At 53.6% G+C, this 22,462-nt stretch overlaps 3 protein-coding genes across 3 annotated transcripts; 2 read left to right on the forward strand and 1 right to left on the reverse strand.

The window, feature by feature from the left end:
- The first annotated feature begins 392 nt into the window (after window positions 1-392).
- On the forward strand, window positions 393-1,882 carry LOC34619392 (protein PEROXIN-4). The gene is made up of 5 exons (XM_026336389.1): window positions 393-472; window positions 841-901; window positions 1,091-1,199; window positions 1,392-1,520; window positions 1,782-1,882. Exons 1-5 carry the CDS (start codon window positions 393-395, stop codon window positions 1,880-1,882), a joined length of 480 nt encoding a protein of 159 aa, XP_026192174.1.
- Window positions 1,883-6,685: 4,803 nt separating this feature from the next.
- Window positions 6,686-8,073, forward strand: LOC34619390. Its single transcript, XM_022732682.2, has 3 exons — window positions 6,686-7,546; window positions 7,651-7,818; window positions 7,978-8,073. The coding sequence occupies exons 1-3, from the start codon at window positions 6,686-6,688 to the stop codon at window positions 8,071-8,073; spliced, it is 1,125 nt and encodes a 374-aa protein (XP_022587966.2).
- A 5,868-nt stretch (window positions 8,074-13,941) lies between these two features.
- Window positions 13,942-21,729, reverse strand: LOC34619386 (exosome complex exonuclease RRP44 homolog A). Its single transcript, XM_026336390.1, is given in 18 exon segments — window positions 13,942-14,210; window positions 14,492-14,675; window positions 15,056-15,292; window positions 15,583-15,688; window positions 16,011-16,168; window positions 16,292-16,571; window positions 16,903-17,055; window positions 17,369-17,477; window positions 17,708-17,973; window positions 18,237-18,286; window positions 18,587-18,667; window positions 18,872-18,951; window positions 19,118-19,474; window positions 19,807-19,972; window positions 20,391-20,661; window positions 20,763-21,058; window positions 21,285-21,409; window positions 21,564-21,729. Coding segments are annotated over 18 exon segments (3,354 nt in total).
- Between the last annotated feature and the right edge of the window lie 733 nt (window positions 21,730-22,462).

Genomic DNA, 22,462 nt, shown 5'->3' on the forward strand with positions numbered 1-22,462 from the left:
TGTCTTTCACCTTCCTGCCTTTTCCCTTTCGTATTACTCCCTCTCTTCTGCTTTCTTCCGTCCCTTACGTATTTCGCCCTCTTTTTCACTCGTTTTTAAAGCATTAAAGCCCCAGAGCCGCCTTTGCGTGGCCTTCAGGTGGGCTTTTCTGTTCCCCTTACGCCCTCAAAGAGGGCAACCGGTGCGGCCTGCAGGGAGCTGTAAGTGAAGTCTCCCTGCATGGGAGGGCAGTGAAGCTGAGAGAGGCAGGCAAAGATCCGTGTACTGGGCCTGCGCGTGCTTCAGAACCAGGAAGGAGAAGCAGGCAGGCGCTAAGGGGGAAGGCATACGCGCCGACGAACAGAAAGGCAACATAGAAGGAACTCCCTATTTTCCTCTTTCTCACACCAAAGATGAGCTATAGGAACCGTCTTTTGAACGAATTACGCGATGCTGCGCGTCAGCAAGACACCACAGTTCAGCTAAGAGCAAAGTGCGGAACAGGGGGGACTGAACTCAGGGAGTACAAATTACACATATACATGCAATACACATACATGTACGAATCTACGTGCGTGTGTTCATTTTGGATAGGCGCATATTTAGATATACATGCGTTTGTATATCACATAGTGCAACAGGATCTAATTGCGCCTGCGAATTTGCTTTGATGTGTTCTTCTCGAGAGCGTCCATTTTGCATCTGTATTATCCCAAGGACGTCATGGCTCAGTATATATATATATATATACCTAGACTGGAACGCACAAGAACTAGCTTTTCATTTACTGCAAGACTCAGATATTCTACACATGCCAGTGACTCTCTCCTTTGTCTGTTACCGCCTGGCATTTGCTTCCAGCGAAGACAATATCTTGGAGTGGACGGCTCTCATCAAGGGCCCCCGGGACTCTCCTTACCAGGTACACCTGAACCCATGCCATGGAACCCAGTCTTGCACTGTGTGGAGTAACTCGAGGAAACACTTGCTTGTTGAGGGCTATCGCAACCGCTGTACACAGACTGGACGCCACCCGCATGCACACTTCACTCCTACACTTCCAAAAGTCTGTGTGTTGTTCTACGCGCGCGCTTGGTCTGTTGACTTGTAGGACGGGACTTGGTGCCTACAGATCGTCTGTCCCCCGGCCTACCCCCTGTCTCCGCCCCGTGTTCACCTCCTTACAAAGTGTTTTCACCCAAATATCGACTTCCGGACAGGTTTGTCGGCTTTCGAGGCTCTAGAGGCGAGACGGGCAGAAGCCATGCAGACGTTCGGAAAGGACAACTGGGAGGCGTGGAAAGTGGCATGGTGGAAAGTCTGAGCCCCCCTGCAGCAGGCAGCTGAAAGAAGCATGCGGCTCCGAACACTTTGCTGGGTCTTGTCGCTTTGTATGTGTATGGGTATCTCAGGAGCAATCTGCATGGACATTTTAAATGAAGGATGCTGGACGCCAGCTTGGAACTTGCACTTTGTGTGCCTCGCAATCATCTCCTTGTTGGATAGCCCAAATGCGGACAGCCCGCTCAACTGCGATGCAGGTGACTTCCGATCGAAATACTCACACACTCTGAAGCGGTAGAACTTCAGAATCACTCCAAAGGTGGCTGTTCATCAGCTAAAGCATTTACGCACTGCAGAGCTGCGCATAAGCACTGTAGAATTGTCTACACTGTCCATGTTCGTACACTCCAGAGCTCTCTATGGACGCTTTAGAGGTTTCTAGACGCAGCAGAACTGTCCAGACACTTGAAGCTACTTCTACTCTGTAATTCTGTCTACACCTGGTTCTCCCTATTCAGGCAATTTGATCCGATCTGGAGACATGCGCGGGTTCCGATCCATGGCACGGATGTACACCAAGGAACTTGCCTGCGGCCGTGATGCCCTGAAAGGCGAGTGAGCAACACCCAGTCTGATTATTTTGAAGGAAGAACCCACAGGGGAATGAAGAAGGCACAATAATTGGCTCTACAGGCGAACGCTGGTGACAAAGGCGGTCACAGCCGCTGCATCACTGCGCAGATAGTGCCGAGATCCATTGCCATTAGTGAGTGTTTCTAGTGTGTAAATTCTACTTCATGGGTAGCTGATACTTATCTACGGGAGCCGAGTTTCTTCTTTAGCCCGGTGATTTGAAGCACGTTTGTACGTGTGTGTCGAGTGTATATGTGTGAGGTATCTGCTTTGCACGTTCTATTCATTATAGGGATATATTTAGTGCGCAGACGAGGACATCAAGATTGTTGCAATTCTATTGTCCTGCGAGGGCTGGGGTGCTTGAAGAAGACTGAAATTGCTCCTCTCCTATGCGCAGTACTTATTTGGGTTCTCGGTATTCGAGTAATCTTGCTCGAGTTACAGGGAGCACGGTTTTTCTATATTTTAGGGGAATGCGAGCATTAAGCGTTTTTTCTGACTGTTTCTACGGCGGGTGCCCAAACCCATCACTACATTATGGCCTATCATGAGCCCAATGAAAACAAGAGAGTCATTTTGCACTGAAGCGGTGTTCAGCGCCGGCAGAGTAGCACCAAAAGATTAGTATTCGCAGCATCAACGTGTGTAGGCTCTAGTAGTAGACGAGCACAGGTGAATCCTTCAGCTCTATAACCTGTCCCTCCCCAAGTGCATCTAGTCCTTTTGAGCAAGTCTCGCCCCCCTCCCTCAGTACCCAGAGGGGAACGAGGCGGAGAAGGGCCCGCATACCGTGATCCATTACTGGACTGAGCTGAAGAAAATGGTTGTGGTTTATGGTTGTTTTTCACGGGCAAACCCCGTTAGCGGTTTCCGGGAGAGGCCCTATAACGACTAGCAAGCAATGCAGCCCCACGAAGACGAGCAACGGCCTTCCTATTGGGAGGCGGCAGGACACCAATTTTGGACGGCATTTAGATTTGTTTTATTATTGCAGAAGAAGGCGAGCTGCGCTAAGAGCCACCTTGAAGTGGGTCATTCGCTGTGGGACTGGGTGTAGCTGACAGAATCAAGGAGAGAAGAGAACCCTGCAGAATAGTTTGTGCATTGTTTTTGTGATGAAATTTATGAATACATAGACCTGAATGCTGACTATTATTTCTCTTTTTAGAGGACATCGAAAAAAGGGGGAGTTTTGCGCACCTTTCCCGACCCCTGACTTGCTGAACTTTCCGGTGGTATTTTTGCTTCCTGCCATTTTTAAGGATTCAATCCTTGATCTGCCCCCTTGCCTTCCTCTTCTCCATTGTCTTTCTTCTTCTTGGCGTGCTGATTATATATGTACCCTGTATGAATAATAATGATCTCTTTCTTTCCTCTAGTGCTCCTTGTAGCAGCTGCCGCAGCAGCACCAGTGGTCCAGTGGTCACCTGTTGCCAAATACCCCAAATCACAGGAAAGCACCAGTAAACCCAAAATCGCACCACAGCAGGATATAGAGAAACTTCAGCCGCGTCCCATCCCTGAGATATGGAAATGGTGCAAGGAGGAGCCCTCTCTGATCAAAGTGCGTGAGCAAGACCATACTACCTAAAACCTTGAGCTTCGAGTTCCACGTTGACAGTCCACTCTAAAAATATTCTCTCATCCAAAGCTCTTTGGTGGCCGCTCCTCTGCTGTGAAGGGTCCCCCCGTCTCCTACACTAAGTCGACGACTCTCCATGGTTGCGCGAGGGATGCATGGCCGAACGTTCTCATGCACTCTTCTTTTGTGGTGTTTCCCTTCTTTCCAGAATGTGGAAGTTTTGTTTGAGAATTACCCGCTGGTTCCCGGGACTAATTTCAATGTCATTATTCGTGGGGATGTGCTAGAACCCCTAGACGAAGTGACGGTAAAAACGAGGATAACGGTAGGGGGCCTCCTCTCTATCGTAGATACTCAAGACCTCTGCAAAGGGCCCAAGAAGCGATGCCCGTACACTGCAGGCCACCAGGAACAGAGGCTTACATGTAAGCAAAGATGACCATCACATACTGCATCTGCCCCCCCCCTCCCCCCCTCTAAGCACAATAAAACCCTAGGCCCTTAAAGAAATCAACCACAAGTTCCCCAAGCAAGCAGACAAAGCCCAAGGAGAAGCCCCAAATTCAAAATAATCTTCGACAGAAAAATGTGCTCCTATCGCAGTCGGATTAGGCCCCTAGAGAGCTAGAAGCGGCTGGTAGGCGCTAGGTGGTTGTGTAGTTTGCTACCCGTACGCACAACTTAACCGCCTAACATGTGTGCATCCATCTCTTTGGCCTTTATTCGCGCGCAGATCCAATTACCATTACACTATTTGGGAACGTATACACGAAGGCGATCGTGAGCCAACTGGTCGACAAGCAAACGTAGCTCTTACGTCTTCTCTGAATGCCTGTGTATGTGTATGTGTTTATGTATGTATGTGTGTGTGTATGTGTGTGTATGTGTATGTATGTATGTGTATGTGTGTATGTATGTATGTATGCGTGCGTGTTTGTGTGTATTTGTATGTATGTATGTTTGTATATATGTGTATGTGTGTTTGTGTGTGTTCCCGTGCATCTTCGCATTCCTTGTCTTTGCTTCTTCACTGTATCACCGCGCATCCCCCGTCTCCCCTCCGCCTGTAGATAGCTGCGGCTGAGTTCCTACATACGCCGAGATATCTTGAGTTCCCCCTAGCCCACAAGCGCCTCTCTTTTGTGCCTCTTCCTCGAATGCGGTAGCACATCGAGCACCGCTGGCTCTGCGAGTGTTCAGCTGCAGTGTCCTCGTGAGTCAATTTTGTGAGGGCCTTTACTGTCTGCCTTCAGCTATTGGCACACAAATCACATACCTGCACCCCAGTGTGTGTGCTCCCTTCGGTTTGCCCTTTTGCGCAGATGTACGCTGGTCAGAAGCCTATTGCGTGTATCGATCTTGGGCCCCTCGTTACCAAAAGTGCAAAGGTTGTGCCTGCACTAATAAAGGTCTTGTAGTAGCTGTGTGCCCCCCGGCTTGTTTGATCGCCCTCCACCAGCAGCCCTCAAACCCTGTAGATCGCGTGCCCGCCTTTCTAAGATCCGTAGCGGTTATCGCAAGCGACTCTCTGCAAAGGTCACTCAGGCCAGCAGTGAGTGGCACCAGCACCACAATCGTAGCTACACCGGCAGCAAGAACTGGTGCCCTAGGCTATCAAGTGTCGTTTGTCTTTGATTTGTTGTGTCCAAGTGCCCGGTAGTCATCATCCGACTGGGCATTTGCTTCGCTTTTACTTTCTCTCTTTGACCGCAATATGGCACTTTGCTTGGTATACGTCGATTCGCGCTAAGTATAAGTAGTGCTTACTAGGTCCCCCCCCTGCCCCCCTTAGGGCCCTTCTTAATCTTGCTGCTGCCCGCCCCCTACGAACACAGCGATGATCTCATAGACACTCATATAGGCTGTTTATGGAGGACTCATGACAGTCACAGCACAATGTGAAGCCGGCAGAAGCCCTAAAAAAGCGTCAGCGACGGCACTAGACTGTCGGTAGCCATGCATGGGTGCCTCCTTGGGTGCTATTCGCTTGCTTGAGGACTGAATCTGCTCTCTACGGGTCCGCACTAAGGCAGCAGGCCCCCTTTTTATGCATGTGCCAAAGGTGTTGCTTCTCTCAGCTTCGCCTCTTTCCGGGTTGCGCTGCGGGCTGCAGCAACACCGCGGCACCTGAACGCCAACTGCTCCACCAACAATAATCTCTTCACCAGCCAGGGGAGGGGTAATATAGAGATTAAATTGTGCGCCTTGGAGATGCAGCTTTACTACCGTGTAGAGAGACTGCGCGATTCATTGTCCCTCGTACGGGCACCCCCGGGGCCTTCATTACTCAGACGATGGGGATCAACAAAATTCAAAGAGTGGCTTCAGGAAGTACACAGAAGGAGGTACAGCTCAAGATGACACTCAATAGAATCGCTTCCCGATACTGAAAGCCATACCAGAATAATATTGCCGCAGCAACCTCCAGTGTCGCTGCGCAGGGCCTACGGACGACGCTGCCGGAAGAAGGCCCCTACAGGCGCAGGAGCTACAAAGGGACCTTGGGATCAAGTATCTACGCTCAACGTGCATAGGAAGAATCTAAAATAGGGATGCTCACCCTCGTGCTGCCGCTGTGCACCTGCACGCGGTACTGTGCTGCATGCATGCAATCGAGATCCTGCCCAGGAAGCATCACCAACGGTCCGTTGCTTAGTGACCCGGACGAGGAATAGCTGTTCCACATATGTAGGCTTGATATTGAAGTGAATCGATGGACCGGAGGTAGATAGTGAGAACAAGAGCATGCTGTGAGGGCAGAAGCCCGGACGGATGGACTGCCGTGCACGTGCCCTTCCATGATTTGCAGATAGACGAATCAGCGGATCCAGCACAAATAAATGCAGGATAATACATAACAATTTGACTTCCTGCAGAATAGCCTGGGTGCTGTCATCCCCCGGTCCGTCTCTTCGAGCAGTGGCCTCGAACTTGAAAGGTCGCCAAGCCAGCAATCCCAGAGGACAACCGATTCCAGACAGTGTCTTTGTGGGCGCATGCATCTCTTGAATTTGATCTGAATGTAGCCTTGGTTCATGTTTCTCTCGGTAGTGGCGAGAGGAGGCACTGCTTTCGCTCATGATGTGTGACATCTCCTCTCGCGTTTTGGGGTGACCGTCCTCCATCTCAACCTGTCCTAAAAGATCTCATATTCCTCTCAGCAGTTTCGCCATAGCAGCGATCTTGAGAGTCCGCCTTAGTCCCATGACCATCCTTTTGCCACTCTTATGGGGACTTCGCCGGGCAGCAGCAGCTGGCGTCTGCGCTTCCCGCGGCGCTTCAGTCACCGCTCAGCAGGCAGGAATCTCGAGAGCCATTTCAACTGCACCGGAGCACCCGCGTCGTACTCCGGATGCATGCACATCTCAAACTGATGGGACGGACAAGGCTAGGGGTGTAAATGCCCAAAGCGTGTCCTCGGGGAGCCGCATGCAGCAAATACAGCAAGTAAAGCAGGTAGAGCAGCAGCAGCAACAGCAGGCCCCAACTGTTGCTCAAATAGAGGATGGGTATCGTTTATATAGGAATATTTTAAGGGCTAACAGAAGGGCGATCTTAAAGATCCCTGTTCGGCGCATGGCCGATGCGTTTGTAAAAAATGAATTCCGCACGCACTTGGCAGCGGCAGCAGAGGCACTGCAGGGCCTCGGCAGCAACGAATCTGAGCTGTCTGTACGTTCCACAATCTGCCAGCAGGATGCTGCCAACGACAGCCTCCCAAGTGGGCCTCAAGTAACGGACGGAGGAACGAGAGAAGAGCGGCGGCTGCTTCGGCAACCAGGGGCAGAAGAGTGGACCGAGTTAGAGACGAAAGTACAGGAAGAGGAGCGAGATATATCAAAGGCAAGGCCTGCAGCAAATATAGCAGCCTCTCTCGCAACGGTGGCCAAACAGCCCCAGTGCTCGTTCCATCAATTGAATATGTTCTTGGATGCCTGGGACGAGTACCTGCGCCATGCGAAAAGCGGGGCGTCTCCCCTGCACTTTGGCCGCTCCCTTAGACCATCACAGCGAAAGCTTTTGAGTGCAGACCAAAGAAAACAACTCACAAAGCTCAAGTGCTTAGCAGGGCCCTCCCCACTGCGGTAGGGGTACCCGAAATCTTTTTCCCTTTCCCCTTCCTTCCCTATTTCCTCCCGCAGGGGCCCTTCGCAAGGATTTTCCAATAGGCGCCTCTGTTACTTCGTTTCTGTCGAGCTGCCCTGCTGCGCGCAAATTTGTTTGCTGTTGCTGGAGTGGCGGTTCGCGGCTGTCCCGTTGGGTGCGAGGCGTCGCGTGCCAGTAGGGGTCTCGAATCCGTTGAGACAGATAACGTTGACGACGTAAAGGGAAGGAAGGTATAAGAACCAGGACAGACTTATGCAGAGAGGCAGTGCAAGATTCCTGTTGGAAGTACGAACTGGTACCTTTGCATTTGGCACTAGGCGATATCTGTCACGCGTTGCATACACAGAGACCTCATGAGCCTTCTGATCCTACTCCTCCCGCCCCAGTAGTTTCGCTTCCCCTCAGCTTTTTTTTCAGACAAACCTAATTTTGGAAAGGCTAAATACTCGGGGGACGCCGCGGAAAAAGCTCCACTTTTCATGTAGCAAGAAAAGCCCCCCAGGAGGACGAGCGCTCCGCTCCGTGCCTTCAATGACTAAACTTCATGCTGCTTCTCTGTCAACTCCGTTGGATCTGGCAGCGGTGTGTTAAATGCCTCGCATATTATGAGGAGGAAGGGTGGCGCTACTATTGAGTCCTGCCGAACAGCCGCCCGAGTCTCTGCTGCCTGGTCACACATCCAAGCCCCAGCCAGTCCCCAAAGGCGCGTATCCTTCCACACGTTAAACTTCAGTCATCCCAGGCTGCTCCTATGAACCTTTGGCCTTCTTAGCCTGGCTGCCCCTCCCGTGAGGCCGCCTGCCCAAGTGCACCGCGTAGCGGCTTCAAAGAAGGGCAGGCGGAGGGAGAAAAAAGGGGGGACTCGGCAGGGGAGGGAGGGAGCGCGCGTTAAAGGGTGGCAGAGGCAAGGCGGCAAGCGTTTAGAAGACACGCGCGAGAATTTGGATATCGCATTTGAATTTTTCCTTGAAACTAGGTTTGTCGTGCGCTAGAACTTGGGGGAGGGGTGTGACGTTCCTGGAAGGTAGAGAAAGTTGGACCATGCACGCGCTTCTTCCATCATGTCTGATTTTTTGGTTCCCTGTGGCGTCTTGCCGTTGCCCCTCTGCGGGCGCCTTTCTTCCCGTGCCGAGCCAGCGATACCTCAGATCGAAAACCTCCTCCCCCTGGAGTGCCCCGCCGCCTTCTGAACCGCTTCCTTACTCACAAAGAGTGCATGCGCAATTGCTGCTGAGGCAGTGGCTGGCCCTGTGAAGCTTCCCATTCGGGACCGCCAGCGCTTCGGGGCCCAACAAACAGTTTCTCCTCCGTTTTAAAGACACTGCATGCGATAAGCAGCCTCTCACGCGCCTTCCGCTGCGGCCCGCGTCGTCTCGCTATTGTCGGAGAGCAGACACTGCGAGGGCGTCCAGTAACAACTTCAGGTGGGCGTGTGGAAGGGCGGCAGATGCGAGGCCGCTGCCAGAAGATTCATCCCTGCAATCAGGCACAGCAGACGCGGTAGGCGGGGGGGAGGACGGTTGTTGAGCACTGCTGCCCTGTAGCTGCATCCTGAGCGCCTCCAAGACGCCTTCTGTACAAAGCTTGCTCTTGCTATCCTCGCGCAGGCCGGGGAGGCACTTCCGCAACAGATCAAGGAGAAGCGCGTTTAGTGCCGCTTGCGCCACCAACAGATTCTCCTGAGCCGATGACGAGGCGGCCGCAGGGGCCTGCGAAAGTCCCGTAGACAGCAAAGAATCCTCTCTCTGGCGCTCTCGCGTCTGCAGCATTCAACGGAACCGCGCATGCACTCAACAGAAATCAGATAAACGTGGCCTTCTCGTCTGTGCGGAGTACTAAACCGGCAAAAGATGCAGTCCAAAACCGCGTGCACGCGCACACCTAAATCTACCCAGCAAAAGCCTCTTATGTCCCTCTTTTTTTCTCTCTTTCTCTCTCTGCCTAACAGTGTCTCGCTCGACCCTTGAATCCTTTTCGCCGTCGTTCTGCTAGTTCTCGCCCTCTGTCCCTGTGTATACAGCTACCCCTCTAGCTGCACTTCTGGTTGCCACTAAAAGCCTACCTCTGAGAGCCGCGAAATGCACTGCCGCTTCCAAGCCACAGGGCCCTGCAAAGCACCTCGAATTTCAGAGAAGAACAGGCGCTGTATGTAGGTAGGTTGGCTCTAGCGTCAACCAGACAGCTTTCAATAAGGAAGAAGGCCAGCTCGCGCCGAACAGGCCAACCCTCTAGCCCACCTATTGCAATCCTTCCTCGTGAAAGACAAACTTCGCCCCACTAGCCATAGAGCAAGAAAGCAGCAACGGCAACAACAACGGCAACAGCAGCCTCTGCTCACATGCTCTGGGCTTGCGAGTGAAGGGGAGAGGGACGGCGAGGCAGAGGCCGAATACTCCGTGGGAGAGCGCTCTACGGAGGCTGCATCCGATCCGCCTTTCTTGGCTGCGCCTCCTGCCCTGCTGCAGGAAAGACGTTGGTGCTTCGACTGCAATACCCTCTGCACGCAGTGCACACTCAGACACAGGCTTCCGCTTTGACCAGGAACAGCCTTGCAAAGACTTTACGCCAACTCATGTTTACGTAAAGGATTTCGATGCACAGCTACGTTAGGGCTGTTTGCGTCATCACGCATGTGGCTTCTTCTTCCTTCCAGCTACCTCTGCTGGACAGAGGACGCCTTCTCTCTGTCTCTGTCTCTGTCTCTCTCTGTCTCTGTCTCTGTCTCTCTCTGTCTCTGTCTCTGTCTCTCTCTCTGTCTCTGTCTCTCTGTCTCTGTCTCTCTGTCTCTGTCTCTCTCTCTCTCTCTCTCTCTCTCTCTCTCTCTCTCTCTCTCTCTCTCTCTCTCTCTAATTAGGGCTTTCGCCACCGTTATGGGAGGCTCCGCAGCGCCTCTACCACCCCTCACGCGCAGCTGCTTACCTTACGGCATTCAATGGCCAACCGCCTCGCCTCCTCGAAACCATGTTGCTTCACAGGAAAGTAGGCCATTCGCGTTTTCCCTTGGTCGTACCACTCCGCTACAAATCTATTCCGCTGAGCTTGAAACCGCACTCCTGTCACCTTGGGAAGAGTGCTAAGTCGTTCTTTTCCCGCTGCCCCACACTCATGAACGCGTTTCTGACGTTGGAATAGTGAGCCCAGTGACAGTGACTCTCCAGATGCGGCGGCCTCAGGAAGCGGGCAGACAGCGGCTGCCTGCCAGGCCCCCTCCCTGGCAGGAGAGCTATCGGTGGTGCGAGCAGGAAGGGGGGGGGTAGCAGCGCACGGGGAACTTGTTTCTGCAAAAGGATCGTCGTCCTTGCTCATTGCAGAACCCGGTTCGGCCTCACTATGAGGGGCACTCGGGCGGGTTGCATCCATTGCAAGGCTCAAGGCCTCCGCTTCGCGCGCTTCGCGCGCTTCGCGGCTTCTCTGAAGAGCCAGTTGCAGCTCTAGCCGCTGTTTGTACGCCTGTAAGTCGAGACTGGGAAGGCATAATTCTCCCCGTCTGTCCAGCACAGTGGCCCAGGGGTTCCCCCGGCCTTCTCCGGCAGATCTCTGCGTTTTTCCTGCTCTTCTATCTCCCTGCGAAGATGCGGTAGAGCCTCGTGATTCCAGCTTTTGGGATCTGCGAGTCCCCTTCGCAATGCTCCTCAAAGAAGAACTGCTCGTCCTTGAGGAACTGCTGCTGCCAGAAGGAACGGCGGCGCGGGAAGGCGTGACGGCCTCGGGTGCGCCGAGGCTCTCCCCGCTAGCAAAGGAGTGTGGAGAGTGCTGCTCCTCTAAAGCGGTCACCAGGCTCCTCCCAAACAAGGCAGTAGGAACATTGCCACTTTCCGCTGAAGGGAGCTCATGGGAAAGCAGACGAAAATACTCAGCATCGGTCCACGCGCGGCCAGCGTGTGCATCTGAGGCCGCAGGTGGGGGCGATATGGCCATTTTAATAAAAAACAATGCGGAGGAGAGGGAGCTGGGGATGCCGCCTTGGAGAGGCTGGCGGCCGGTGCGTGGCGTGGACGGGCAGACGGAAAGTCACTCAGAAACGCGTCAATTGAACAGTGGCCAATTGCATAATAAGGCAAAAAACCTTGATATCAGTCACGATAGGAGGGAATTGCAATGCTCAGAGGTTCGGCCAAGGAGTTCGAGAAGTCGTGCGGCTCGCAGCAGGCGAAAGGAACACACGATCCAACACAGACATTGACTGCCCTTTTGCTCCCTGGACTAGCAGTCACGGAAGACTACGAAGTCCTTTCAAATGAATGGGTATTGTACTTTGGCTCCGGCGGGAAACCTGGAGGATCGGGCGATGTTGAAGAGGAAGAAATGTCCTCCAGATTGCCGCAGGACACGAGCTACAGCACACCCGGTGTCACGACGCCTGGTGAGTGGCTGAAGTTGCTTCCCAGAGTTCGTCGGGACTTCAAAAGAAGCAAAAAGGATGATTTTGTGGCTTCAGTTTGCAGTGTTCTCACATCAGCCAGCTCCGGTAACTTGCTGCTTCATTAGCTGTGCGCTCGATCGGGCAGCCCGATGTTGCGGCGCTTAATGAGAGATCATGGGGAAATTTCACGAGTCTGGCTATAACTACGAGGATCTGTTAGAGACGTTACTGCCTTTTAACGATTAGCAGAGGCAGCGGTACGCTGCCAGAGGAGTTGTGGAGCTAGCGCAAGGACGAGGGGTGAGGAGAGCTGCGCCGGGGACCACTCACTACAAGTCTAGTGCCGCCTTCTCCCGACCCCCCTCTACCTGCAGGCCCCGCGAGTCCTAGATCCAATGCCCTATAGCTCATTCTTAAATTATATAAAACGGAAAATCTACATCAAACTCGCAGGTACATAGCGACTTCACGGCAATTCTGAACTCCACCAGTCTTTGGACCACTGCATTACGAGGTGCTGTCTGTAGACCGCAATTGTGTACGCAGGCAGACCCATAACTACCCTGTGTTCAGTCAGGACCTGCAAATATTAGCTAATGAGTGCTCGTTCCCAGTGCTTTTAGAAGCCCATAACGGTGACCATGCAGACGATGGGGTAACAGTTTGCTGTCGCGGATGCATACCCTCGGGAGTAACACCTAAAGAATCACCAATCTCGCGCACATGTACCCAGTCCATCATACTTTGCTCCTTATTGTTCCTTGCCATAGCAGCCTTCTAACTAGCGTTCCCAAGGCCTCCTGAGGACGACTCGTAGAGCCACAGTCTCCCCAACACACCGAAAGGAAGGGTACGCAGAAAAGCCCCGCACTGCTTCGAAATGCGCACAGTGGGATACGCAGAGCTCCTATATTTAGTCCTAGGATAATCTCCTCGTGGTGTGCCCTTTTTATTCGCTCTCGGCTTCTTTGCAGCCACCACTTTAGCCCCTGACAGCTTGTGTTTACTCCCCGGCTTGACAGAGCGTTAAGTGGCAGGGTCTCTTCTCTGTAGCTCAGCCGTATCCGATTTGTTTGATTCTTGTCCAGGTGTTCATCACGCTTGGGTGGCGGCAACTTAGAGGCCAAGAAATTAGAAGGAGTAGCTAGCCAATGGGGAGTCACCGAGGACGGCCGGCCCCTCTGAGAGGAAGGCACGGGAGGAAAAGCGCTAGTACCAAACGGGCCCATATTCCCTTCTCGCTGCTAAGAACTGCTAGATAAAAGGGGCTCATACTGGTCGGGCTAAGTTCTAGTTGGCTGAGGGACAAAGGACGAACGCAGTGTAGGCGAGATACAAAACGCCCACTCAGTTCTGGGTGTCCCCTATACTGCGGGATTAAACGAGGGCCCTTAGCCATCCTTCAAAGCCTTCAATATTTGCCTGTAGCAGGGCACGCGGACGGGGAGTCTCGGGTCAAGTGTAGTTGGAGCCTCTAGTGGGAGCAGTGCGGGCCACAGAATGCTGGTGCGGCACTGTTGGGGCCGCATTTACGTGTCTATAGCAGCAGCTAGTCTCTCATGTCCTCCGCACGTTTCTCGGGCCTACATCCCCAAGTACGAGTTTGTAAATGCATTGCTTAGACTCCCTTGGGTTCTCGGAAAAGGGGGGCGCAAGGGCCCCAATGCTCTGTCTGCACTTGCCGTTGCAGTCCCCTGGGTGCTCAGCTAAGAGCACAAGTGACGCCGGCAGAGGCAGAGAAAACAAGAGTTTAAAGCTCCGCGCGGCAAGGGAAGGTTTCAGAGAGATTGTAATTCCTGTATACCGAACTTTAAGGGCCTCTATTCATCGGACGGGTCCCAGGTAGGTCATTTTGACTGTGGGCCTGAGGCGCAAGGAAAAGCACGAACATACGCGTAGCAGAGCATACACAACACAGAGGCCTGCTTCCCATCGTGCCCTTGGCCTTCGGTGCAGGAGACAAATAGAGCGTGAGTGGCTGCCAACAATATCAACCCCCGAGCATTGCAAACAAGGGAGCAGCAGCAAGTGGGCAGCCAACTAGAAGCGCCCTGTATGCACAGAAAGTGAACGAAAACCGCGCGGAGGGCAGACACAATTTCAAAAGGAAGGAGACAGTTTACCTGAAGTCCGTGGCACTCTGAGCTTCCACGCGGACTCGCATCTTGCTGAAGACAGAGTGCCGGACAGTATTGTCTTTTGAGACGAGCTGCTCAGTCTCCGGGTCAAAGAGGAGGTCCTTGCTAACAAACACAACGCCTACAAGCGAGGCACGCGGACGACCACACAAAAGACTCGGCAGTCGGTGGAAGTGTGTTGCACGGGGATGGATCGTGATGAACACACGAAGGCAGACAGTTTCACCAGGCGATGCGTAGGGGACTAGACACACGCACGTGTAGGTAGGTGCGGCATCTGCTGTCAAAAGAGGGGAACACACAGGATTCACGCAAATGCAACGGATCGAATAGATAAACCGTGCTCGTTTCAGTCCCTGTTTCGGCTTCTGCACGAGGCTGCCGCGTAGCGCGCGCACTCACCCTCCAATCCATATTCGTGGACATACACCAGAGCACCATTCTTCTTTATCTTCGTGATAACTGCCGTGACTTCCTGTGGCCCCTTTCCAACGAAAAAGAGGTAGACGTAAAACTGTACGGACTGGCGCCCCGCCATCTGGGCCGCGCGATGCTTCAAGTTCAGCAGTTCACACTGTTGAGAGAGCTGGTGCCATAGCAGCAAGTCATACACGGCAAATCGCAAGCAGCAAACCGACAGCTGAGGTATCTGCTTGGACTCCTGATACAAAAAGACCCTCTATCTTTAACCCCCTCCTCCCCCCACAAACACCCTGAACGGCCTTCCAAACGTAGGCGCCTCTCTAAGAAGTCAACAGGCAGCGCGTCCCCTGCACCCCTCTGCGGCTGAACGACACCGACTGCTGTTGCTTAAGAGTGCTTAGGCGAGGTCTCTAGGAGCCAAAGACGCAGCACGTGGCGCAATGTCTGCACCTGCCATGTGTGTGTGTATCTCCCTCTATCTCTTTCTCTCTCTGTGTGTGTATGTCTGTGTCTGTGTGTGTATGTGTCTGTGTGTACTCTTACTCTTTCTCTGCTCCGTGCAATTGGTGGAATGGGCTCTATCCCCAAGGTGGCCGCGAGGAGTCTGTGAACGATAACGTCTGCGTATCTGCGGATGGGGGAAGTAAAGTGCGTGTAGATCTCAGCTGCTAGGCCATAGTGATGAAAGAAAGAGGAGACAGCACCGTCTCCAGCTCCCCCTTCTTCGCCCTTCCCTGAGGTGCTGCCTGTGGCAGCCTCTGCAGAGCTAAAGTAGAGGGCCTGAGGGACCAAACAAAGAGAGCACAGAGCAGCGAAGCCCGTAACCGACGTGTTTTGCCGTGAGGCTGCGGTGGGCAAGCGGGGTCAGCCATTCAAAAGAAACACGCCCTTGCAGGATGCAACCATACAGGCATACTGCGAGAGGCCGCCTAAAAGTTCCAAAGCGATTCAGGAAGAAGTCCTTGAGATGGCATATCAAGCAGTGGCGACGAAGGGGTGTCGCCGTGGGCATCTTTTAAAAGTAACTCGAAAATCCTACGGCAGCCCACACGAAATCCGCAGTTCCGCACCTGATTCATACATCGCGTCGTCATTATGCGGAGAAGAAAGTCAAGACTCGGATTCTGACGTGCGATTCGCTCCAGAGAGGCGTTCAGCGCCTTGGAGGACGAATAGCTGCACATATATACACACATGCATACATACATACACATGGACATACATATAGATAGGCATCCCTCAACAGCAAACGCTTCAGACTCGCAAAGCACACCGAGTCCTGAGCATGTATGCGAGAGAGGTGCAACATGCCAAGCAACGCATAGGACGGTGAGGGGTGAAGGCCCTCCACAGCACGAACACCACGTAGGTAGGTAGGAGCCACTTATAAGAACCTTACAAGCCCCCGACAAAGTCTCAGAGGGGCTGGTTGGCCATTATGGTCTCTGAAGGGTTGATACAGTGGAGGCGAGCCGAAGTTAGTCGAGACGTAGCGCACTCGAAGTCTGTGACCCCCTTGGCCTCGAGGAGCTTTTTCAGGGTCTCTAGGCTGGGCGTCTTTGGGGATGGATGCCTCCTCAAGAGCGAGTTTTGCGGGAAAAACTTCTCAATATGCTTGGCGACTGAGACATTAGCGAGCAGCATGTAGTCCTCTACCTGGCACAGAGCGCGCATGCAGCCCAGAAGCAAATTAGTACTGCCGGAGTCAGGTGTCTGGGCAGCCGTAATTGAGGAGCCAGTCCCCGGGACCCTACAGGGACGCAGAGCAAGACAACGCACCATCTTGTTGGTTTCTCTCGCCTGATAGAGTGCTATATCAATTGCTTCCTGCTCGACTGTCTCCACACTAAGGTCCTTTCCCGCGCCGTCTCTGGAATGCCCCTCTGCACCGGAGGCTCCCTCTGCTTCAGAGAGCTCCTCGTTTGCGTGCTCCGCAATGGCCTGCCTGATAACCTGCACGTCAGGGCTTGCCAGCTGGAGGCCCCCCGCCTCCATGCGGCGTCTCCTGAATATCTGCGAAAGCCGCAGAAGCTCTCGCAAGTTCTCGGCTAGGGGAGACCTGCGGGCAGCCAGCATGCATCCGCACGAGAAAAGCATTGGCGGCTCGCAGACGCCAGCAGAATGCACGGCAAGGTCGAAAGGGAGACGAAAAAGTGAAAGCAAATGGAGAAACCCAAAGGACTTTCGCCTCGCCCCCGAAGACAGGCACGCAGCATGGGCTATATGTGCTAGCAGTCCTCATGCAGTCGGGGAGCCGAAGTACTGGTGAGAAGAAGAGAGCATGCAAAAGACGCCCTCAGAAATAGGTCCCCAGCAAGAAGTTCCAGCTCGTGCGAAGGCTCAAAATGAAAAATCTGCCCCCTGAACCTCCCCTGTAGAGCGTTGCGCACTTGTCTCTCTTATCGTCGATAAGGCTCTGGGCCTCCTGATACGTCAGAGCCGCAGAAGACTTGATAATCGTCTTGTGAAAGCACGTTTGCAGAATGTTTGCATCAGCGTCCATCTCCCAGAGAACTGAGAAGGCAAGACGCTCACGGCCTCCCCTGAGAGACAGCACAACAGCCGATCATCGGGTGGATGCACGTAAATCATATATTTGTGTATACATATGTATATATACGTATATATATATATATATGCATCTCGCAACCAATATCATAAGGACCCTGAAGAGTAGAAGCAGTATGGTGCGGAGAACGCAAACGAACAGACATTGCAAAGCCCCTTTCCCTTCGTACCACTAGCGCCACGCATGCACCTATTTTCTCTCAGTCTCTGCAAGTGCAGCCATCTCTTTCTTTTTTGTATTAGGCCCCCCTCCCCCCGCACCCATCACCATTAAGGGCCTCCACATACACTAATGAGCAAAGATCCGTCGTCAGCAGCGCTGGCAGCATGTCTGTCCTTCTCTCCACCAGATATACCGTCGTACAGCGCTCCGCAGCCTCAATGTCGAGCTGTGTGTCTGCAAACCCCCAAACCTTCAATCGCCCCCGATCAATCTCATCGGCCTCTCATCAAACACCGTTCGAGAAAGCTATATTTAAGAGCAGATATCGCGTCTACTTCGGCCTTAAGCACACCCCCTCTCAGATACACTTCCTCGCATAGGATCCAATTACGCTGGACGTTGCGTCTTGGCTGTCTCCACCCATTCATAGTAGCCCCTTGTTTTGTGCTTGATAGCTCCCCTACCTGGCCTCAGAAAGTGCGTCACGTCTGCAATGTGGACGCCTACGCGCAGCCGGCCATTCGAGAGCCGCTCGAGCGAAAGCGCATCGTCAATATCCTTGCAGTTAGGAGGATCAATGCTGCATGTCAGCACAGACCGAAGATCCAACCGTCGTGCTTTCTCAGAGGGCGACAGCAGAGAGGGCGTCCAGTCCGGAGGAGGCAGGCACCGCATGGCCGCCTGTGAAAACTCCCGTTGCGTAATGCCTTGCTCCCGCAGAATCAAATCTCTGCAAAGAAACCCAGTGCGAACGGAACACCTAAAACACTGCACGATACGGCGGAGAGAAGAGAGCCAGCACTCGATCGGCATTCAACCCAAGAAACAAAGGTGTACAGGTGCATGGAACCCGCAATCTTAACATAGCTACGTTGGGATGCGCGCGCGCATTGACACACAAACACCCTGCCACATGCACACAAACATACATACATATATAATCAAAGAAAGCCCTGCCCTGCCTCCACCAGTCCCATAAAAACAAAGACGCACCCCTCGGCTTTGCGGTCCCCAAAAGAGCCAAGTATTTCCGTCCAGTGCCCCTGAGGGAGTGAATCGCAAGGCAGGTAAAAAGTGCGAGTTGCAGGAGTTTCCTCCAGAGAGCCATCCAAGGACTCCTGGATCCGACTGGATTTTCAGTTTCTTGCCGCAAACACTTCGAAAGGACAACATTGCCAAGAGGACTCTTAAAAGGCTCGCAGCAGACGCTGGCGACCAGCCAGGGGGCGCGGTTACGCAGAGAAAGCCGAGCGGAGGGCACATACACAGCGAAAGACACAATAAATATGTGCAAAGTGGATTTGAAAAGGGCCAAAGGGACGCTCCAACATCGTTCTCCCTACCCTGGGGAGCCTATGATATCGATCCCACGAGTCCACCGCCACAACGAGCCGCTTGCCATCCAGTTCGCGCGACTGTCTTGTCTGCCAGAGCAACCAGAGCACCCTCAAAAAAACAAGGCTTCCTAAAGAACGGCTCCTTGAAAAGCCTTAGCAGTGGGCCTTCCCAGGGTGGACACCGTTGCTTTGCGACTCACTCGCTACTACGTGCTAGGGGCCTCAAGGAGAGGCACCTCGCGCAAAGACGCGCGAGCCTCAAGGCTTAAGTCAAAGGGCCCAAGGGCTCACCTTGATGACGACGTTAGGGTTGCGGCGGTCCGCGGGAACGAAAATGCGCTCTACAGAGGCAGATGAGGGCATGCTCAGCGCTGCAGCGAAGCGCACAGTCATAGATCTACGTGGATGAAGGGTTCCTAGAAGAAATCGTGGGGAATCTATCAATGGCACTGCGCGGCTGAAGAAATAGGGAAAAGGGACGACAGTATCGCATAGATGAGAGCGCGATACAGAGCGGAATGCAAAAGCTCTCCTGACCCTTCACTTCGTCGATGGGTCTTAACGTCCCGCAAAATTCCCTGCGTCCTCGGCGGATAATTGCCACCACGCGGCCTTCCCTCAGAGAAGAGCACGATGGTTTATTTGTCTCCGGATCTTTGACGGTTTCGACTTCCCCCTCGCCTCCGTCGTCTGCAAAGAGGTCTGCCTCTTCATTGACTTCTTTAAGTTCTGCCGAGAGACCCGCTCCTCCTTCCTCTACAGGAGGGGCCTGGGGAACCTCTGGCCTAGGATCCGCAGCCGATATCGGGTTATCTGAGATTATTTCTACAGCAACTACGTCGCCTTCGAACGCCCGATTCAAGTTCGTCCGACCGACTATACGGACTTCTTCCCCTGTACGCAGGGGCGTCAAGCAACAGAAGAGCGAGCAGCAGAAGGGGTGCATTTGCGGATTCTTTTAATGCTCAAAAGGCCCTTGTTGTGCGAGGATCCTTTGAGATGGGGCGGGTGTGTGGGAAGAAAAGGCGGGAGGAAGACTAAAGGGGTCCTCAGTCAGCCCTCCAGGGTCATTTATGAACATGACCCTTAAGGAATCAATTTCATACAGAACCCTCTCTTTCCTTCCCAGCGACCTCTCCCAATTTCTTTCCCCTTGTTCTCCCTCTTGCACTCAAAAGGCTTTTTGGCACGCCCCCTAGAGTGCACTGTGCGTACACTGCGCCTACCAGCAGCGAAAACAAGACCCCGCCAGTTGCAGTCCGAGAGCATCCTGAGTTTGCCCTGCAAAATATCCCCTCGTTTCAGGCTTTCGGCAATGCGCTGCTCCGACCAGTGGGCCTCATAGAAAGCCTTAGAAGCGCTGCCCTCAGCCCCTCCAGCGTCTTCCACGTCCTAAGGGCCACCACGAAGCACAGCCGCATGCGAGCAGGCGCATGCATCAGCACTCAACTAGCGAAGCGCGTGCAGCATGCATTCTGGACAGGAACCACTTAAAGAGCTCTCCAGCACGGGAGACCACAGGACGAGCGAAGGAGGCAAAAGCAGAGGTCGGCAGGGGACGGTGCAAAGAACGGGGGGGAAGCAGAAGGAGGAAGGAGCGCGGCGATACATCATGACTGACAAGCTGAGCCAGCTGCTCCCCAGAATTCGGAAATTCATCTTTCACACTTTCCAGGTACTCCATGACCGTCTGCACGTCCAAGCCGAGCGCCTCGGCCCTTGCCTGAGCCAAAGGAAAACGGATGCGCAACTCAAAGAGAAAGCCTTTTTGTTATTTGCACGCCGCGCGCATCCAGAAGCGCACAAACACGCGACCAATCCTTATATCCCACGCGTCGCAACTTCTCTCCACGATGCAAACCGCCCTTAGCACCTTTGTACTGCCGCCTCCTTGGCAGTACAAAGGTGCTAAGGGGTCCCTGCGACGGCAACGTTCCCCTTGCAAGTGCACACCTTTAAGCTCGGATCGTGCGTCAACACTGTTACCCGTGGTCCACCCCCCCCGACGGCTAAGTCTGCTGCCTCCTGCGGCGGCTGCGTTGCTGCAGCAAGGGCTGCCGCGTGGCACTGAAGCCACTGGGCTGCAACACAGAGGCCCCTCGCCTCATACTCTTTAAGTGTCTCTTCTGCAGCGACATGCATGCATAAGTGCATGCATACACACACAGATATAGACACGCACATAAACATAGAACAAAGAGAAAACGGACTCGCAGAAAGACTGGACGGCGCACAGAGGGACCCCAAATGTGTGCACTCCAAGGAAGCGTCGCACGCGCAAGCTATGGAAAAGCCTGCCAACCAATCATCGCCTGCGGCAAGCTGAATCTGCCGGCCATCAGTGTGAAAGGGTGGCGCAGCCTCCAAGAAGCGCGCTAAGGGGTCTCTCACCGTCCGTTGGTTGCACAAACGTCTGCGAGAAAAACTCATTCGGGAAAAGGCAAAAGCATTTTGGACTGTCGCCAGGGCTCGCGCCCTCTCCACAGAGGGCTCTGAGCCGTCCATACACCTGGAGGTTCTTGGCGCGCACCTGAAAGGGAAACCAGACATGCATTCACGCCTTCCTTTTTAACCGCGTCATCATGGCAGAGCCAGCCAGGCCTAGAGAGACACCGAGTAACACCATCGCCTCACAAAAAAGGGCGAAGCAAGGCCAGCAGCACCACAAGCAAACGCCGCGGCAGCGTCAAAGGCAGCATCGGACCTGATTGAGGACTGTCGAAAGAATGAGGCAATTCCTCATGCAGGGGTCCGTCTCCACAAAGTCGATGAACGCCAGGAGCAAGGCTGCATCCGGCACGAGAACGCGATCCTCAGCGCGCAAACTTCCTGCAGCAGCAACGTCAACAGAAGCGGGTGCACCGCTAAATTATCATCTGCTTGGTTTCTTCAAAACCAAAGCCAGCGAGGGGGCGCAGGACGCTGTTCACAAATTCCTAAGGGGAGCAACAACAACAACCGTGTGACATAGTTCATAAGATACCTGCAGCTTTGGCCGGATCCCCGCAGAGACAGCATTCTCTGAATCCGCATGGAATGTCGTCTCTAAGATACACCTCACGAACTGTCTTGCGCACCCTGCCTCGCTTCGTTATCTTGAAATATGAGAGATGGCGCGCTGCACTCTCTACGCCGGCCTCCGCCTCCATGGTTTGCCGCAGTCAGATCTTTTGCCGCCTGTTTTTCTGCCGCAGCGTCCCCTCAAGGGAAGAGCTAATTCGACACGATGGCAACAGGATGAACACGCACAGCACTGCCGATGCCTGTCCCTCGCCCCGGTGATTCAACAAGCGATGAGCGGCGCGAAGAAGGAACTCGACGACACAGTGAGCGGAGAACGGCCCTAGGGGCCCTTCGCCGTGCTTGCTGATTCGCTCTGTCTTCCTTCGGTGGCTTGCTTGCTGAGAATCGACTCTGTTGCCAGCTGCTCTCCCCTTCGTTGCCGCCGTTGCAGCCATGAATGCCTAATAGCTGCCAGTTTCGGTCCAAGGAGATCCATAAAAGGGGGAGTTCGCGGCAGAGAGGAACCTCGGGGGGCCCAACAAGGCTTGTAGGGGGCCCGCCTGCCTTCGGCGTTACACGAACAAGAATCTCAACGGTTAAATATACCGAGAAGCCGCGCTTCAGGTGCCCATTTTTATACGAAATTGGAGCAGTTCTTCTGCTTGAGGAGAAGCAACTAGCAGACAGGAGCCCAAAAAGGTTCGTGGGGTCGGTCCGCAGGGACCAGCGGGACAGCCCCATGGGGATTTCCCGTTGCATATCAGCCATCCACCGCGTCAGCAAATATCCCAACACCCTCTTGTATTCTCCCCTGACGACGCTGATTCCAGGCTGCTTCTTTACCTCGAGGAGGCATAAGATGCTCTCATCTGCCCAAAA

This window comes from Cyclospora cayetanensis, unplaced genomic scaffold, assembly GCF_002999335.1.
Source record: "Cyclospora cayetanensis isolate NF1_C8 unplaced genomic scaffold, CcayRef3 CcayRef3_contig_125, whole genome shotgun sequence".
NCBI classification, from domain to species: domain Eukaryota; phylum Apicomplexa; class Conoidasida; order Eucoccidiorida; family Eimeriidae; genus Cyclospora; species Cyclospora cayetanensis.

What these genes read in the sequence shown, in the direction of transcription:
- LOC34619392 (XM_026336389.1), top strand. Translation starts at nt 393, where the DNA reads ATGAGCTATAGGAACCGTCTTTTGAACGAATTACGCGATGCTGCGCGT. An exon ending in CCCGGGACTCTCCTTACCAG is followed by an intron (nt 902 to 1,090) that starts GTACACCTGAAC and finishes GTTGACTTGTAG; the next exon opens with GACGGGACTTGGTGCCTACA. An exon ending in CCCGCTCAACTGCGATGCAG is followed by an intron (nt 1,521 to 1,781) that starts GTGACTTCCGAT and finishes CTCCCTATTCAG; the next exon opens with GCAATTTGATCCGATCTGGA.
- LOC34619390 (XM_022732682.2), top strand. Translation starts at nt 6,686, where the DNA reads ATGACCATCCTTTTGCCACTCTTATGGGGACTTCGCCGGGCAGCAGCA. An exon ending in TCACAAAGCTCAAGTGCTTA is followed by an intron (nt 7,547 to 7,650) that starts GCAGGGCCCTCC and finishes ATTTTCCAATAG; the next exon opens with GCGCCTCTGTTACTTCGTTT. An exon ending in ACGACGTAAAGGGAAGGAAG is followed by an intron (nt 7,819 to 7,977) that starts GTATAAGAACCA and finishes CCGCCCCAGTAG; the next exon opens with TTTCGCTTCCCCTCAGCTTT.